The following is a 17152-nucleotide window of genomic DNA, read 5'->3' on the forward strand; positions in this document are numbered from 1 at the left end:
GTATCTATCAGACAGTATCAATATTATGCAAAGATAATAGCTTGTTTAAAAAAAACCCTTCTTCTATCAACAATTTGACAAACCCCAAACAGCAATAAGACTTATATTAAACAAAGCCTTTTTACCACAACAATCTTTAGTATCACCTAGCCAAAACAGTTCAACTCACTGAAACAGAGACAATTCACTGTAAAGTCTTTTTCAAAGCAGATAGTTCAATGGAGTCCAAGTCCTAACAAGTTCATCCTACTGCTCCAAGCTATAAATTGTAATCCAGGGCTGGATGCCCCATTTGTATAATCCACAGGTAAAATCAGAAATTAAAAATAGCCCAGAAAAAAGAAAGATAAACAAAAATAAAATAATCCAAATAGTCCCCAAATGAAATGAAGACATGGCAACTCCACAGAGGGTGAAGAAAAGAAGAAAAATAAATGAAAAAGGTAAAAAAAAAAATATTCAGACCATATAAAAATAGAACCAAAATTTAAGGGTCATATCCATAATATACACCATCAGGAATTTATAATCCACTTAGAAGCTTTCACGGCTATTCTTCCATCAGTCAACAATATAGCTGCATTTTATAATCCACTGTACAAATCCAATGAGAGTTTAAGTGTCTTTAAGACCCACATATTCAGGATACTTCAGCATAAACTTCAAACTCCTTCCTTTTCTTAGATCTTCCAAAATCTCTAAAGTTTATATAACACTGTATCTGTCCTGTAGAATTCAATTCTTTATAATATTCATTGACAACTGTGCCTTCTTGCAGCAACTGTCCTTCTCATGCACATATGCTTGCAAGCAACTTTCCAGCAGCAAGATCTTCCTCCCAGAAAAAAGTTTAAGACAGGTCAGTTCAATTCAGCCATCAAGTCTTTTCTATCTTTAAAGACTGGTGTGATTCCTATTTCCCAAGATAACATTAAAGGAGTCACCAGGTTAGGCAGGAGCTTTTGGAGGCCTCTGAAGGGAGAGAGTTATATCCCCCCCTTTCTCACCGCCTTTGCCTCTGTTCGTGCTCCACTTCACTCCCGACTCTCCAATCCCCTTGGTTAAACAAATAGTGCTTCAAGACTCAATATTAGTAGAAAAAGGAGACTTACAATCTTCATAGTGACGATACAGCTTATTCAGCTCATGCAGAAACACTTAATGAAAAAGAAAGAAGAGGTCTGGCAGTCAACCCCGATGCCATTTAAAAATGGCGATTGGAGCAGCGAGGCTCACGGTGAGCCGGGATTGGGAGACAGCCGCTGCTGTCAATCCCGACCCTCAGCAAAAGCTGTCCACCTTCCGAGACCCTTTCTGGGTCCCAGAGTTTGGTCTCCCGAAGGGAGAGACCCCTCGACTGCGCGATTAAGGAGCGGCTCTGGACGAGCCGGTCCGAGTCGCTCCTTAGGTCAGGTTGCCGAAACCGGAAGTCCAGACCCCCTTGCATCTTGACAACAGTATTTAATGATATGGAACTGTCTTGGCCGCGTGAAAATTGATTCAGTGGAGAACATGGGTTTATGCCTCCATTACTGTGTTTTATCAAACCAGATTTTCCCTTTTTGTCATATATGTGATATGTAAAGAGACAGTAAAGAGTGCACACACTTCAGGATTATGACAGTTGCACAGTTATCATCCAATTATGTGCTTGTTTGTGGTTGCTACTTATCTGTGAGCTTTTGAAGGATGTGCTGTCAGGATGCTCCAACCTAGTCAGTGTTTGGATGGAGTTTCCATCTTACTGGATGAATTTCTGAAGAAAAAGAGGGGGCATTTTTAAAGAAGTGCTGCCACTGTATACTTCCCTGTTTCATAGTGACTACTGATGTGGTTTTTTTTTTTGCATTGTTTGTAGGTTGGCCCCAATGCGATTGTATACACTGTCCAAACGACACTTTGTCTTGGTTTTTGTCGTGTTCTTCATTTGTTTTGGTTTAACTCTCTTAATAGGCATTGCAGGTAAGATTTTTACACTTTTCGTTAAAAGATTGTTTTTTGCACTAAATGCACACCTCATATAATTAGGAAAATACTTTCAAGACATCTGGTGTTTTCTTATTATTTTTTGTATATGTTGTCAGAAGGAGAGGGTGATCTGCTTGTATGAGCTTTTGCTCATACCTATCTGGATCCAACTAATTGAATATCATGATATCAATGCATGTGCAAGCCCCCCCCCCCCCTTCACACACTGTTAGCCATTTGGTGATGTGGATTTCTTTACAATCTACCTTGAGTAACTCATGGTACCTTGTACCAGGTTGGAAGAATAGATCTGACCTTTGCTTTCCCACAAAAACTAGTGATGCTGTGGATTTTTTAAAACTTAAAAAAACGCTGTGGATGATGTGGATTTTTTAAAACTTAAAAAAGGTACTTAAAACTTAAAAAAGGTACTGGTTTCTTAAACTGAGCCCAACAAATTGAGGTTTGTTTTTGAGGAGTGCTGCTGCGATGAGGGACACCTTACCCACATTTTAGAAAGTGGATTTTGTGGCTTTTTTCTTCTTCAGCAAGATTCAGAGAATTCTGATGCATCAGAATAGGAATTCAAACCAACGAACAGGGAGGTGTGGAAGAAAGAAGAATGGTAGGGAAGAGATGTCCTTCGGGGTAAGGTAGTAGTGAGCATAGTGTAAGGATGGGCCCTGAAAGATGGAACCTTCTGTCCCACTGTCCAAATCTTACATCAGCTCAGCTGCTTTGGGGGTTGTGTTGCATACTGGAACAGGCAAACCTTTTTCCTGATACGCTCAACAGACTTCAGTGTTACCAAAGTAGGCTAATGAAATGTTACTTTTCTCAGGCTTCTTTTTCTGCAGTGTGGGGTGGGAACTTCTAGAGCCTCTTAGTTTTTACACTTCTTCATGGGACTTCAGTTTCCTTGACTGTCTCAGCAACTGCTCTGCTCACCCAGTTAGTATCCTGTTATTTTGATCAGCTCTCAGATTTGCTTTGGAAGGAGGCAAGAGCTTCATGCCCAGAGGAGGCAGCCGTACAGGCGCAAGTAGCATTTGAAGGTATTTGCTGGGTGTACCATGAATTAGCCTCCCTAGCAGAGAAATTTCTGGACTCCTCTGGCTTTGAAAAACTGCTGCATGTAGGAACTGGAGACAAAATCTGGAAAATGTTCTACTACATATATGTTTTTAAGACATATTTCTTTTTTGTCAAAAATGAGTTTTGTAAGATAAGCCCAGGTTTTTTACCTGTCACTTTTTATTCAGGAGTTCAGGGTGGTATGCATGGTTCACCTTACCTCAGCCCTAGGGAGGAGGGGAGAGAGACATCAAGCAACCAATCCAGAGTAACCAGTGAGCTTCAATGCTAAATGGGGTTTTGAACCTGGGTCTCCCCAATCCCTGCTTGACACTGTAACACTGGATTGGCTTTCTGTTTTCCTAGTTGGGGAGGGTTCTGGTTTATGTAGCTGAAGAGCGTTCATATTCTCACTGGTCCATGCCTGTGGTTAGATACATGTTTGAAGGACTCTAAAGAGCTCTCATGCAGTATGGCTCATTTTGGATAAATCTTAGTTATCAGCTCTTCAGACTACAGGTAGAAGATTACAAGTTTTAAAAGATCTTTGCTGGGTCAGACCACATTAGTCCAGCATTCTGTTTCCAACAGTAGCTTGCCTTTGGGAAGCCAACAAAATAGGCATGAGGCAACAGCTTTGCCCCATTGTTTGTCCCCAGTGTCTGGTCTTTTGAATAAATCTGTGCTTCTGTCCATCACTCAGTGGGAAATGACACGCATTGAAAATTATCATGTCAAGTCTAGAACATGTAGTGTTCTGTCTGCAAGAAGGCTTCTATATGTTCATTTATTTTGCCTGCAATCAGTAGTGAAGCCCAGAAACAATTTTGCTGTATGAGGATGTGTTTGCTAAAGAACCTTCAGATTCTGTGGCATGTTGTAATGTTTAATCTATTGATAAAGATATATGTCATGCACGTAAGAAGTTTGTGTTACATGTGGAACAGAGTAGTAATTGCCATTCTTACAGGAGCTTTTGTGTAACTAATATACTGAATAGTTCCTGTCCTTCTCAGTTTATAATTTGATTCTTGGCCTGGTAACCCCCATGTATGTCCCCTTGAGTTTCATGATGGAATAAATAAATATGGGATGTTAATAAATACATAAAACAGTTGTATGCCACTTATTAGCTCCTGGGTCTTGAAGCCTCTTTCGCTGTACACCATATAGGTCCCAAGGTCATTGATGCCATTCCAGAAGTACCTCTGTCAAGCAGTGGTCCTGAGGTAAGGCTTGTCATGTGGTGTCTACCAGTGGTGCATACTGATTTTACATGGTATCTTGACCATTCACTTGCATTCTTATGATGTCATCACATGCTCTTAAGAATAGCTTGATGTGTTCACCATAACGTAGCTGTTTGTGTAAGAACCGTGAGGCTGACTTCCACTGGAAATGCATGTGTTTGTGGAACACGGTAAGACTACTGTTTTGTTTTTTCAATGGAACACCAGCTGTGCAAAAGGAGGTGGTCTCTCCTCCATGATGCTTGCAATACAAAAGACCATGATGAGGCCTAGAGAGGGACCAAAATGCAGGACAAATGTGGTGAGGCATCACCAAACTGAAATCCTGAACCTATCTCTTGTAGCTGTGCATGTATTTTGCTGTGGCCTAAGAAATAAGTGGCTGCACTTCTTTGTTGTAGAGCTTTGTCCTCAAATTTTACATTATGTTTTGAGACCTTGGTTCCTTATCCCTATCTGTTAAGCTAGACAGGGCTATGAAGAAGAGGTCCCTTTTCACCGCTGTCTTAATAGTCACACTGTCAGTTGATGGAAACGGAAATGGCACAGTGGTGGAATGCATGCTTTCCAACCAGAAGATCCTACATTCAATCCTTGGCATCATCATTTACAAATTCTGTTTAATAATGCTTGAAAGATCTTGTCAGTGCAGAATCTGAACCCACTGATTTAAGCCGGTTTAGATCAGTGTAACTTTGCACAGGATTGCAGTGCCTGTGTGTGTGTTTTAATATGACAGTACTGGGCTGGAAAGACAGCTTGGCTCTGTGAACATCTCAACTCTCCTCTGACCTCTGAAAATAACCAGTCTGTGGTGCAAACATTTGACAGGCCTATTAGTATATTTCATATTACAAAGATCAATTTAAAAAAAAATTGTGAAGCTCAATAACTCCCCCCCCCCCTCCACAAAACCCAAATTCCAAAATGTTCCTTCCCAGAATATGTTGGTGTGTCAAGTATCAAGATTTCTAAGCCTATTTTGTGACTGTATGGTGGAATGTTTTTTGTTAGCAGAGTTGGGGCCTGCTGTCCCTGTCTGTATAAGTTATATTAATTTATATAAATAAATGTATGATAGGTTTTTAATGTGGCCCTTAATTACTGAAAAAGTTACTTTGCATTGGACTAAATCATAATATCAGCACTTAGCAGAAATGGGGGGGGGGCATTTTATATAGAAATTTTTTCTGTCGTCGTTCTTAAGATACTGACGAGATCTTGAATAGCTAATACAGATAAATTAATGCACATGAATTAACTTTTGCTTCCATTTTGTTCCAGGTAAGAATGTTTAATTTAAGTTCACAGTCTTTATCTACTTACAATCAACAGTTGTGGCTAACATGTATAATACAGATGGATCGACGTGGTGAGAGTTTTAATTTAACAAAGATTAGTTTGACTGCACTTGATTGATTCTGCTTGCCTTGTCCATGCACTTTTGTATCCTGTGCCTGTACAACGCGAGGCCCCTGGGCCATATACAATGTGTCAGTTGTGTATTCGAATTTATCAGAAGCATGATGCACCACCTATTTCTGCTGCTCATTTAAGGTTACAGAGCAGGGGATTTAATTAAGCATCTGATGAACTGCAGCATGTTGGTGACCTAATGTATGCAACTGGTATGTCGTACATTGTACAGGCCTGGTATATCCATTAGGGCCAGTTTAGAATGGGAATATTTCTGCATCACCCTTCCAGCACAAAAAGGTTGTCTACTTCACCTTATTATGCAAATCAGGATGTCAAAAGTCAATGGAAAATGTTACTTGGTGATAATATTTATAAAACAGCTGTTGGGGCAGTGAAAGCAACACCATACCCCCTCCTTCTCATCCCCCGCAGAGGGTCAAGTCCGGCATCTACCAGGCCCAATAGAATGACACCAGCTAGTAGAGCAATGGCAGCTGGTTCTTTAAGGGTCAGGCACCCACTGACAACTGGCACTTAGACAACCAGCTGTCTGACAATCGGCTGTTGGGAAGCTCCGCCTTGGGTGTGGGGAAGGAATGAGGCAGAAGTGGCTCAGGAGATGTTATTGGTCCCCTACAGGCTGGGTCGTACCCCCATAAGGCTTTTGGGTAGAGGGAAGCCCTTGGGCATGCTCCAGGCCTAGCCAGGGCCTTCAAAAGGCTTGAGGGAGAAAACCAGACCAGCTGTGGCTCTCAGTCTAGAATAGAGTGGAACTGGGGGAGAAGTGGCCGATTAGGGTGGTACCTAGCCTCTCCCCCTCTCTGTCAGAGGTGAAGGGAAGGCACTTCTGTCAGATTAAGCCCTGATGCATGATGGCTGTGGCTGGGATTCCTATAAACCTTAGAAGCAATGCACTGTTCAATTGCTGTTATTTGCCAGAGAGGGCTACGTTCCTTGAGAAGCCTGTATAAAAATGGAGTGTGCTCTGAAACAAATACATAATGTGCCTGACATTTAAAGGGCTACTGTAGTAGCTCTGACAATTACAACTGCTGCCAGTTACATACATTATGACTAAATGAGTTCTGTGGGGATGTACCATGTACATGACTGCATGTATACTTTGTTGCTCCCTAAATAGAGTTGATGTCCCTCCACCCTCATTGCATTAAGCTTATAAACAAAGCTATGAGTGGAGGGACATATTCTCAGAAATGTGGTTAATACTGTTTCTAGTGTTCAGATTCTATGATCAGGATTACAATAGAAAAGGCCAAGAAGGTAGATGTGCAGAGTTTGGAAGCATGTGTGGAAGGAACAGCAGTGGTAGCCATAAGAGGTAGAAAAGACTACTTTGCAAGCTGTCACCTTATCACAAGAAAATTATAGTTTGAGTCTTTACTGAATAATATCCACAGCCGTTAGACTAATTCTTTCTACTCCTGAGGTCTAGAAACCTGTGTTTTAGTTTAAAATGCAACCTGTATTTCTCTGGGTACCAGGTTCTATGCCAAATTTGTATTGTAAATCTACGTATTTCTGGAATATATACAGTTTTGGTTATTTGGATGCTGTCTAGGTATTCTTCCTGTTATTTGAGTTACACACCAATAACTATTTGCCTTGCCGATAGCTGCTTAGATGGTCAGTACGAGCACAGAAGCACACTTCAGAATGTGCATGTGCTCCCAAGTGGCCAGCTTCAATAGGAAGATGCTGTTGAGTACTGGGGTGTATAAGATTTTGCTGCAATAGAACTTTTTCATTCTGAGGTGTTATAGCATCTGCTATAGTTATGAGGTTATAAATCCTAACCAATAGTTTACAGGATCTGAATTGTTTGTTTTGCTTTAATTTCAGATAACTTGAAAGTCGTGGCAGCGAACTTTAATATGTTGGTTAGAATAAATGGTGTAATAGAGAATGCAAGTGTAAAATACTTCAACAAGGAAGTTCACAACCGGACAAGAACTCTCAACTGTGCACAAGTAAATGCTCCCTGAAATATCCTCCCTTCTTGATGAAGGATTTCCTTTTATGGGGAAAAACATGCAGAGGGGGATTATCTCTGTAAATGAGAGCCATAATCAAAAGGGTGGCTTCTTACACTGTTTGTTCTTACACTGTTTTTGCATTCTCTTTTCTTTCCTTCAATGGCATATTTTATAGCAATGTGCTGAAATTATTGTGGTTCATCTTGGCTACCTGAACTATACTCGCTATGATATCACTGTTGCCTTTGACAACCTTCCTTCGATCTACCACATCAAGAAGTTCATAGTAAGTGCATTGATAAAAGCAAACAAAACAGAAATTCAATTTTAATTTCACGTCCTCTTGCCTTTACTTTGCAATTGTAAAGAGCATGTAGTTTTCTACCAAAGGTTCAATATGATGAGTAGAAATATCAACTTTAGAGTCCTGCTTATTCCAGATTAGCAGGGCTTTTTAAAATTAAAGTGGCGCTTTCTACTCAGTTAGGTCTGAAATAGTAATTTTGGAATCTCTTCTGGAATGAAATAAATTTCCATTCCTGACTGGGTAAGGTCAGGTAACAATGGGCATGTGGTTTGATTGTGGTCTTAATATGACTACAAACTGAAAAAATCCACTACACCCTTTTTTAACCCCCTTGTTTCTTATGATGCATAGTATAAGGAAATTGCTTTAGTCATTGAATAGAGCTCTGTTAGTTTTCAAGACACATTGGAAATACTTAGTTGGCAGTGTGTATTACAAGATTAAATTTTATGAAAACCAAGATTTGGTTCTCAAGTACCCGGTAGAGTATATTTAAAATTAATTTTTTGTTTGAAATTGGTTATTAGTTTAATGGTGCAGCTGCTTTTATTTGAGAGCTGTAATATTCAGTCTGAAGGCATGAACTGGCAATCTGGCTTTATTCTGTCCCTTTGTACTTTATTTAATGCCCCAAATGCTGATGTAGCATCAGAAGGGTTGGTATCTTCTAATATCAAGTGTTTAATATAACAAGTCTTTCTGGCCATTCTTCATGATACAAACATTTGCACAGAAGGTGTTAGGATATTAGGTTTATGCTAAAACAGAAGTAATCCATACAAGCTTCTTCTCATTGGTAAGTTAAAATGATTAGTTCACACGCATGAGCACTGTGCCTTTGCTATGGTGCTCCTTTGTGACTACTCTACATTTTATATGAAGAAGACGTTAACAACTTTGGTATTTCCCTGAAATTCTCATAACTTGGATCTAAGTTAAATGTTACCTTTGTGGCATGGAGCTATTTAGACATAGTCTAACCCATGCAGATGAGCTAATGTGACATAGCTACTTCCCACGCCAATCCTGCCGTAGACTTGGGCATTGCAATGGCAATGTGGAATGTAACCATGCTAAACAGCTCCCACATCCCAACGGTAAAGTTTGAGTTGGCTGTCAGTCTTTCCCTTTGAAGGAATAGTAAATAGTTCTTAGCCTTTCTGTATTGGTTGAATTATTAGTAATTACCTAGGGAGGGCCACTGGGATTGGTGCTGCAGTGCATTGCTATGGCTGTCAGTGATTATTTCATGACTTCCACTTTTTGTTAATATGATTGTTTGTTTCTTCCAGTGGAAAACCTACAACCCAGCTTTCTCACAAGTGGAAATCTGGTTCCGATTTGTCTTCGTAGTTCTCACATTCATAGTCACAGTGAGTACTGCCCCCTCACTTCATTCTTAGTGGGAGGTTTAGAGGTGGCTCTTGAGAGATCTTTCATCCATGGTGCTAGAATAAGTCATCCAAATAATAAAAGTAGCAAATACAGATAGTGTCAATGGGTTAGCATCTGGTTATAACTGGTTTTCTTCAGTCAGAACATTAGCATCGTATTGAAGGTTCTCAGTGGTAACACAGGCAGCCTGGCCTTCTGTACTTTACAGAAACATGCTTTGAGTGTAACTTTAGAGGAAGCTTTTTCTTTGCTGGAAAGAAAGAAAGCATGGCCGGGGGGAATGGAATGGGATACAAAATGGTGTGTACACCAAATTGAGCAGAAGAGAGAGAGAAGACTTCCCACATGATTTGAGAGAGTTCAGTTGCTGTTGGCCTGTTGTTTCTAGTTGTAGAAAGATGTAATTCTGTGCATGCCTTGTGGATTTTGTGTATTGTATTTGTGTACTGTAGATTAATTCATTTTGTGTTCTTCTGCAGTGTCTTTTTGCACATTCCTTGAGGAAGTTCTCCATGAGAGATTGGGGAATAGAGCAGAAATGGATGTCTATTCTCCTTCCTTTGTTACTACTTTATAATGGTAAGTCAGATGATTTGTGAAGGAGGTTCTTTTCCCCTATGGGTGAGCTTAGCACAAAGAAAATTTAAACTGATGCTGCTTTTGGTACTTTGAAACAGATGTCTTTTACAGTTAGTCTGATAATCAACATGATGTAGTGGTGAAAACTTCAGACTCGGCAGACTGTTGGGTACCTATGTCAAGCCAGTTATGAGCTCACTGCAGTACTGAGTTATAGTGGTGTCTTGTGACTTTTTTTCTTCCATTCTGTTACAGATCCATTTTTTCCTCTCTCCTTCCTAATTAACAGTTGGTTCCCTGGAATGTTAGATGATCTCTTTCAGTCTCTCTTCTTGTGTGCATTGCTGCTGTTCTGGCTCTGTGTTTACCATGGGATCCGAGTGCAGGTGAGGCAAAGATAACTTACTGCCTGAGTTCTGCTCTTGTCTTTACTGAGCAGTGGTCCTCCAGGGAACTAAAGGTGGTGTGGTGTTTGCTGCATTCTATGAGGTTGCTCCATTCTATGAGAGAGAGTCAGAATCCAGCACTGCATCAAACTAACTTTGTTACTGTCAGCTTGAACCACCACAACAATTGTCCCTATTAGCCTTACCAAGTTTTAATCTCTCTTGGGAAAAGCAATTTACCTAGTATAGCATCTCTTATGGATATTGAATTAGATCCAAATTAATTTTTTTCACTAGACTGGAACTTTTCTGCTTCCTTCCTATGACTGAAGCCCACTGAATTACCTGAAATATTGGGGGATGGAACTTTCAGGAACCATGAGGGGCAAATCTGACATGGGGGAGGTCTGCAGAAGGAAGGAGTTTTTAGTGGAAATCCCCCCCCCAAAAAAAAAATTAATGAAAAGTCTGGTCTTCATCCAGTCCTCTGTATATGATATGTCTGTGTTGGATGCAGAGAATCACTTCTGTTCAGTAAGGAGTCTTCTTCCTATGGATCTAACTCTTAAATACAAAGCTGTGCTTGGTTGAATGGGCTTCTTGTGAAACACTTACTGCTATATGGTATTAGTGTGTGGTAGAAGCAGAACTTTATAAAAATGTGTTATACATAAAAACCCTGACCTGGATACCCCAGGACACCCTTTGAAACAGACGTCTTTGAAGCTGCCTGGGAAATAGCCGCTTCAAAGAATACATACTGGACACCCTTAACCAACTCTTAACTGATTCAGGTGAGCAGCCATGTTGGTCTGAAGCAATAGAAGTAGGAGTCCAGTAGCACCTTTAAGACCAACAAAGTTTTATTCAGAATGTAAGCTTCCGTATGCATTCATACTTCATCAGACAATGGAATGTGGTACAGTGAGCAGGGCTACATATAACTGGTGGGTAGTGGTTAAGAATGCAAAGTGGTACAAAGTTAGAATCCAATGGCAAAATAGTGGAATTAAGAAACTGAAAGAACATTTGGTCTGGATAGCATTTGTGTGGGAAGCAAATAAAACAGCAGCATGTCAGAATGGGAGAATGATGGTGAGAGTGTCATAAGGCAATAATGCTCTCTGTTAATTGCTTTATTGGTTACAAGTCTGGGTTAAATCGAGAACGTCTCTTTCCCAGGGGTGTTCCTATCCACCTGATATACATGTAACATACATTATAAACATCATTCTAGTTTGCCATTAGAAAAAAAGAATATATTAAAATATAGTGGAAGATGGGTTTCGTATATGTAATAAGATAAACAGCCAATATTCCTTGAGTATGTCAATACAAAAAACATTATTCTGATACACTGTTCTAAAAGAGAAATACATTGGAATACTGTGGATATATAGCTATACTTGGTCAGAATGCGTTTAGCATATGTAATGCGATTTAAAAAACCAATATCCCTGATCAGTCCCATTCAGGGATATTGGTTTTTTAACTCTCTCAGCATGTGTGCTGAGAGGAGTAACAGGCTAGCAAGCCAAGGTCACATCCCAGTGGATAGGATTCTGCACAGACGTTTGGAGACTGCCTCCTCCTTTTCTGGTTGTATGACCTCTATCATGTGACTTCAGTCATGTGCTTGCATATCCATGGGTCTAGCCTGGGATTGAAGGTGGTTCCTGGAATAGGGAAGTTTGAAGATCACTGACCTAGCTGACTATTCAATGACAAGTATTAGTTTTTCTGTCTGCTGATAAGTTCCAGTCAGTAAGGAAAACTACTATGGAGTACATTTTCACATCATATTTAATTTTAGTATGGTAGAAGCAGAACTTTATAAAAATGTGTTGTACATAAAAACCCTGACCTGGATGCCCCAAGCTAGCCTGATCTTATCAGATCTTGGATGTTAGGGTTGGCCCTGGCTGGTATTTGGATGGGAGACCTCCAGGTAATACCAAGGTCATGACATGGAGCTAGGCAGTGGCAAAGCACCTCCGAACATCTCTTGCCTTGGAAACCCTATGGGGTCACCATAAGTAAGCTGTGATTTGATGGCAAAAAAATTGTATATAAAATATTGATGTTGCTGTCTTTTAAAGATAAATCAAGTAATATTTCACAGTACAGAAAATGTATACCAGAATGTTTAGTAATCTTTTTTGTTTTGTTTTAGGGAGAAAGGAGATGCTTAACATTTTATTTTCCAAAGCTCCTTATTGTTGGTCTTCTATGGTTGGCTTCTGTTACTTTAGGAATATGGCAGACGTAAGTTTCTTTCACTTCATTTTGTCCTCTCTAATCACCACTTACTCCTGAATGAGCAAAGCAGTTTTTAAATGGAAGGATCTGTAGACTGCAATTCCTCAGTTTCTCTTTAATATTGCAGCCCTAAAGAAAGTTTATGTACTGACTTGCAGGCTCCAAGTATCATGCAAGGCAGAGTTACTGGCTTAGCATCCTTCATACTTGTTGCATCCATGCGTAGTAGCCCCTCTTGGCTGGTTTTATTAGCCCCATGCTTGCAGCCAGCTCCTTAGAAGCAATCCTTAAACTATTCATCTTTGTTATCAGTAAGCTGCTGCCATTAGGCCAGGAGGCATGTATTTTGCCATCTTTTCTGTATCTCTGTTCTCAATCTCCATCTGCAGAGCTCTAAGAATGTGGGTGATACTGGTGGGCCAGGGACAGCCCTGACCAAGGTTGGTGACTCTGCACTACCTGTTGGCTGCAGCTCATTTTACTGCTGGTCAGCTTCTGTTAACTCAGGGCTGGCTACACAGGGCTCCTCTGCTCCTGAGAAGTCCTCACTATCACTATTATTTTTCTACTTTTAGATTTTTCTCCTTTATTTCACTGTTAGAGACATTTCTCAAATGGGTGATATGATAATGCACAGCAGTAGATGTTCAGACAACTCTTGGGAGGGGAGTGCGCTCTATGGATGGTCCTCCTGTTAACATATGACCAGGATTTGGAGTCTTTTATTATATGCTTGACTTCAGTGATTCTAGCTAATAATAACATTGTCTTGGAATGCTTATCAGGCAGCAGCCCAAACTTCAACCACTGCCTGCCAGGGGTTCCCTAGACTAGGCTTCTGGGCTTCAAAACCCCTTCAAAGCCACAGAATCCCAGTCTTATTCAGAAGTACTACCACCAGACTCGAAAACAATCCCTGAATTGCAGGCCAGGTCAACCTCCAGCCCTTACCAGGAAATTAACAAGAACTCTGCAAGATTGTCTTGCAGCACAAAACAAGAGTTAGCACTTTAAGAGGTAGTGAGCAGTCTAGGCACTAGACCAGCTTTGAGACGTTAGAGCAAAAGACTCCACGAAGGCTTAAACATATGAATTATTTTATCGTGTGCAACTTAGCATAAAAGACATACTTGTGGGAAGGAATGAAAATAACAAACCTAGTTTTAACCCAGACTACCAACACAGTTATCATATTTACCCAAATAACAGCCAGCAGGCATGAGGACATAGCACAAGTAGTTCTTAGCATTCAGCCAGGCACAGCAGGATCACAGCATAACGACATGAAGACAAAGCAGGAAGCCTGAGAGATTCAGACTCTCAACATAATGGTATGAAGACTGCTGGGCACAGTCTCACAGCAGGACATGAAATCTGAGGAGTTCAGACTTAAACTGTGGCTTTGGATAGCCAAACTTTATGTTTGGTTGAAATTAGTTGCGGGGCCCATTGCAACCAATCAGGAGCAATCATAGTGATCACACACACACAGTTAATTGCTTAGCATGGGTTTGATTGAGAATGGCCGTGGCTCTTACTCCATAGCTGTATGGAATACATTAATTGCGGAGGTAGCACTAGCTAGTACTACTCCCACATGAACCCGTTTATTGCAGGCCACAGACCAATTTCCTTATCTTTGCCAGCATAGACACTTAGTCTTCAGGCAAGAGGCCTAATTTAAAGACTTAAAGTAACAGGCCTCTTGACCAAAATATAGACACATAGGCCAAGAACCAATGTCTAGTGATTAAATGGAGCAGAACATACCCAACAGTTTTTATTAGATTGTGCCATAAGGTTCAGAAACCTTCAACATTTAAGAAAAGTGCTGCTATTCATCACTAATTTCTTTATCGTGCTGTGTTTTTATAGCTATTATATTATTTGAGTGTGTAGTTCTGTCTTTATTGTCTAGCTAGCATACAAGCTAACTTTGAAAATGCATGCATAAAGACATATATTGCTTTGCATTAATACAATAGCATGGGTAAAATTTGGGTTTAGACCCGGGAGTTCACCCACAGATTCATTCTTTTACAAATTATATGGATGCACTTTCTCTTCTTCTGTGATTTGTAGACATAGTTTATTTGTAGATATAGTTTATCTTGATTTCAGTAAAATTCCACATCATATTCTTATTGAAAAGTTAGTAAAACTTTTACTGTTACTGTTAGGTGGATCTGTAATTGGCTGACAGCTTGCAAGCAAACAGTGCTTGTGAACGGTTCCTCATCCTCTTGGAGAGAAGTGACAAGTGGAGTGCCTCAAGGATCTGCCCTGGGCCCTGTTTTGTTCAGCATCCTTATAAATGATTTGGATGAAGGAATAGAGGGAATGCTTATCAAATTTGCAGATGATTTTAAATTGGGAGTGGTAGCAAATATAGAAGACAGGATGCAGGATGATCTTGACAGGCTAGAAAACTGGTCTGAAACAAAATGAATTTTAACAGGGATAAATGTAAAGTTCTGTATTTAGGTCGGAAAAATCCAGTGCATCATTATAGGATGGGGGAGACTTGTCTTGGCAGTAAAATGTGCAAAACGGATCTAGGGGTCTTGGTGGACTATACACACTGAACATGAGTCAGTGTATTCAGTAGCCAAAAAGGCCAGTGCAATTTTGGGCTGTTTCAACAGAAGTATAGTGTCCAACTCACATGAAATGATGGTATCCATTTACTTTGCTCTGGTTAGATCTCACCTAGAGTATTGTGTTCAGTTTTGGGCACCATTATTTAAGAAGGATAGACAAACTGGAATGTGTCCAGAAGAGGGCAACAAAGATGGTGAGGGATTAAGAGACATATCCTATGAGGAAAGGCTGAAGGAGCTGGGTATGTTTAGCCTGGAGAGGAGACAATTGAGAGGTGATATAATCACCATCTTCAAGTATTTGAAGGGCTGTCATATAAAGGATGGTGCAGAATTGTTTTCTATTGCCCCAGAAGGTTGGACCAGAACCAACTGGTTGAAATTAAATCAAAAGAGTTTCCAGCTAAACATTATGAAGAACTTCCTGACAGAGCAGTTCCTCAGTTGAACAGGCTTCCTTGGAAGGTGGTGGGCTCTTCTTCTTTGGAAGTTTTTAAACTAAGGTTAGATGGCCATCTGACAGCAATGCTGATTCTGTGAATTAGGCAGATCTTGAGAAAAACAGAAAGGGTTGCATCAGTGCTTAGTTCTTGTTGCCCTTTCTTACACCCCCAGGGAATGCTGTTCACTACTTTGGGGTCAGGCAGCAATTTTTCTTCAGGCTAGTTTGGCCAGGAATCCTGGAAGGGTTTTTTCAGCCATCTCCTGGGCATGGAGTAGGTGTCACTGGGGGTGTCTGGGGGGTGGTGTTTGTGAGTTTCCTGCACTGTGCAGGGGGGTTGGACTAGATGACCCTGGAAGTCCCTTCCAACTCTGATTCTGTGGTTCTAGGTTAATTTTACTTCATGATTAAGATAAAATCCAGACTTATCTCAAAAAGGATTTATTCTCTAATTTTTTTTCACTTCTGTTTGTTTTTATTTTTGAATAATAAATTTTATTGAAATTTCATATATAATACAGATTATAAACATATAGAGATATATTCATATAGAGATATGTTCATTATCAAGAACAAGAGAAGTAATAATATTTATACACAAGAAAAAAAAATTCAAATGTGATTTTAAAGGATATTAACATACACTTGAAAGAAAATATTTCATTGAGGAAAATTCTACTGTAAAGAGGATATTTCTATATCCAAGTAAATTATTACTTTAAAAATGGTGTGAATAAATTTAACAACCCACCACCACCACCACCCTCCTCCTCCTCCTCGTGGTGAGAAATATGGACCTTGTGATGGTAGAAAGTGGGGGGGAAAGAATTCAAAAATGTTACCAGGAGTTATATGTATGATTAGACGGAAGGAGGTTATGGTTTGACATAAATTCCAACACTGGGGCCCAAATGGCTACAAACCTATTTTAAGACTTATTAGAGCAAAAATGAGCATAGTCTACAACCATTGAAATCTTCCACATTACAAACTGATCACAAATTTTTATCAAACTAGTTTTGCCATGTAGGAGCAGATGATGAAGATTAAATGTGACGGAATGATTTTCAAATAGTCTTCTGTAGGATTCTCATCCTCTCATGGGTTATAATGGGTTACAGTGTGGATATTTTAGTAAAATGTTACAATGATCTGAAGAGTTCAGAAAGCAATGTTCATTTTTCCTGAATTTAATCTTACACAGAAATGTGGATACCATTCTGAAAACACAGGAAGGTTCATATTCCTAATAATTTTGGTCTTCAGAGGTATATATTTACATTATGAGGAGCTGTCATTGGATAGAACTCGTTCAACTTTATCAATTTTTCTAAATAGGCATGATTTTTTTTTGTCTCTTTGAAGGAAATGAAACTGTTCTGGCAAGCATCAGAAGATAGGGCTGCCATCTCCAGGTTGGGAAATACCTGGAGATTTTGGAGGTGGAGCCTGAGGAGGGCAGGTTTGGGGGAGGGGAGG

At 40.0% G+C, this 17152-nt stretch overlaps 1 protein-coding gene across 4 annotated transcripts in view; it reads left to right on the forward strand.

Moving 5' to 3' along the window:
• Nucleotides 1–17152, forward strand: part of TMEM181 (transmembrane protein 181) — a 50352-nt gene that overhangs the window by 16056 nt on the left and 17144 nt on the right. For all 4 annotated transcript variants that reach the window (XM_060241444.1, XM_060241471.1, XM_060241460.1 and 1 more), the window contains 9 exons: nucleotides 1859–1962; nucleotides 4216–4271; nucleotides 5577–5664; nucleotides 7572–7699; nucleotides 7881–7991; nucleotides 9305–9385; nucleotides 9887–9986; nucleotides 10242–10372; nucleotides 12546–12637. In XM_060241444.1, coding sequence (XP_060097427.1) covers nucleotides 1859–1962; nucleotides 4216–4271; nucleotides 5577–5664; nucleotides 7572–7699; nucleotides 7881–7991; nucleotides 9305–9385; nucleotides 9887–9986; nucleotides 10242–10372; nucleotides 12546–12637 — 891 coding nt within the window. The remainder of the gene's footprint in view (nucleotides 1–1858; nucleotides 1963–4215; nucleotides 4272–5576; nucleotides 5665–7571; nucleotides 7700–7880; nucleotides 7992–9304; nucleotides 9386–9886; nucleotides 9987–10241; nucleotides 10373–12545; nucleotides 12638–17152) is intronic.

Source organism: Heteronotia binoei, chromosome 1 (assembly GCF_032191835.1).
Source record: "Heteronotia binoei isolate CCM8104 ecotype False Entrance Well chromosome 1, APGP_CSIRO_Hbin_v1, whole genome shotgun sequence".
Taxonomy (NCBI): Eukaryota; Metazoa; Chordata; class Lepidosauria; order Squamata; family Gekkonidae; genus Heteronotia; species Heteronotia binoei.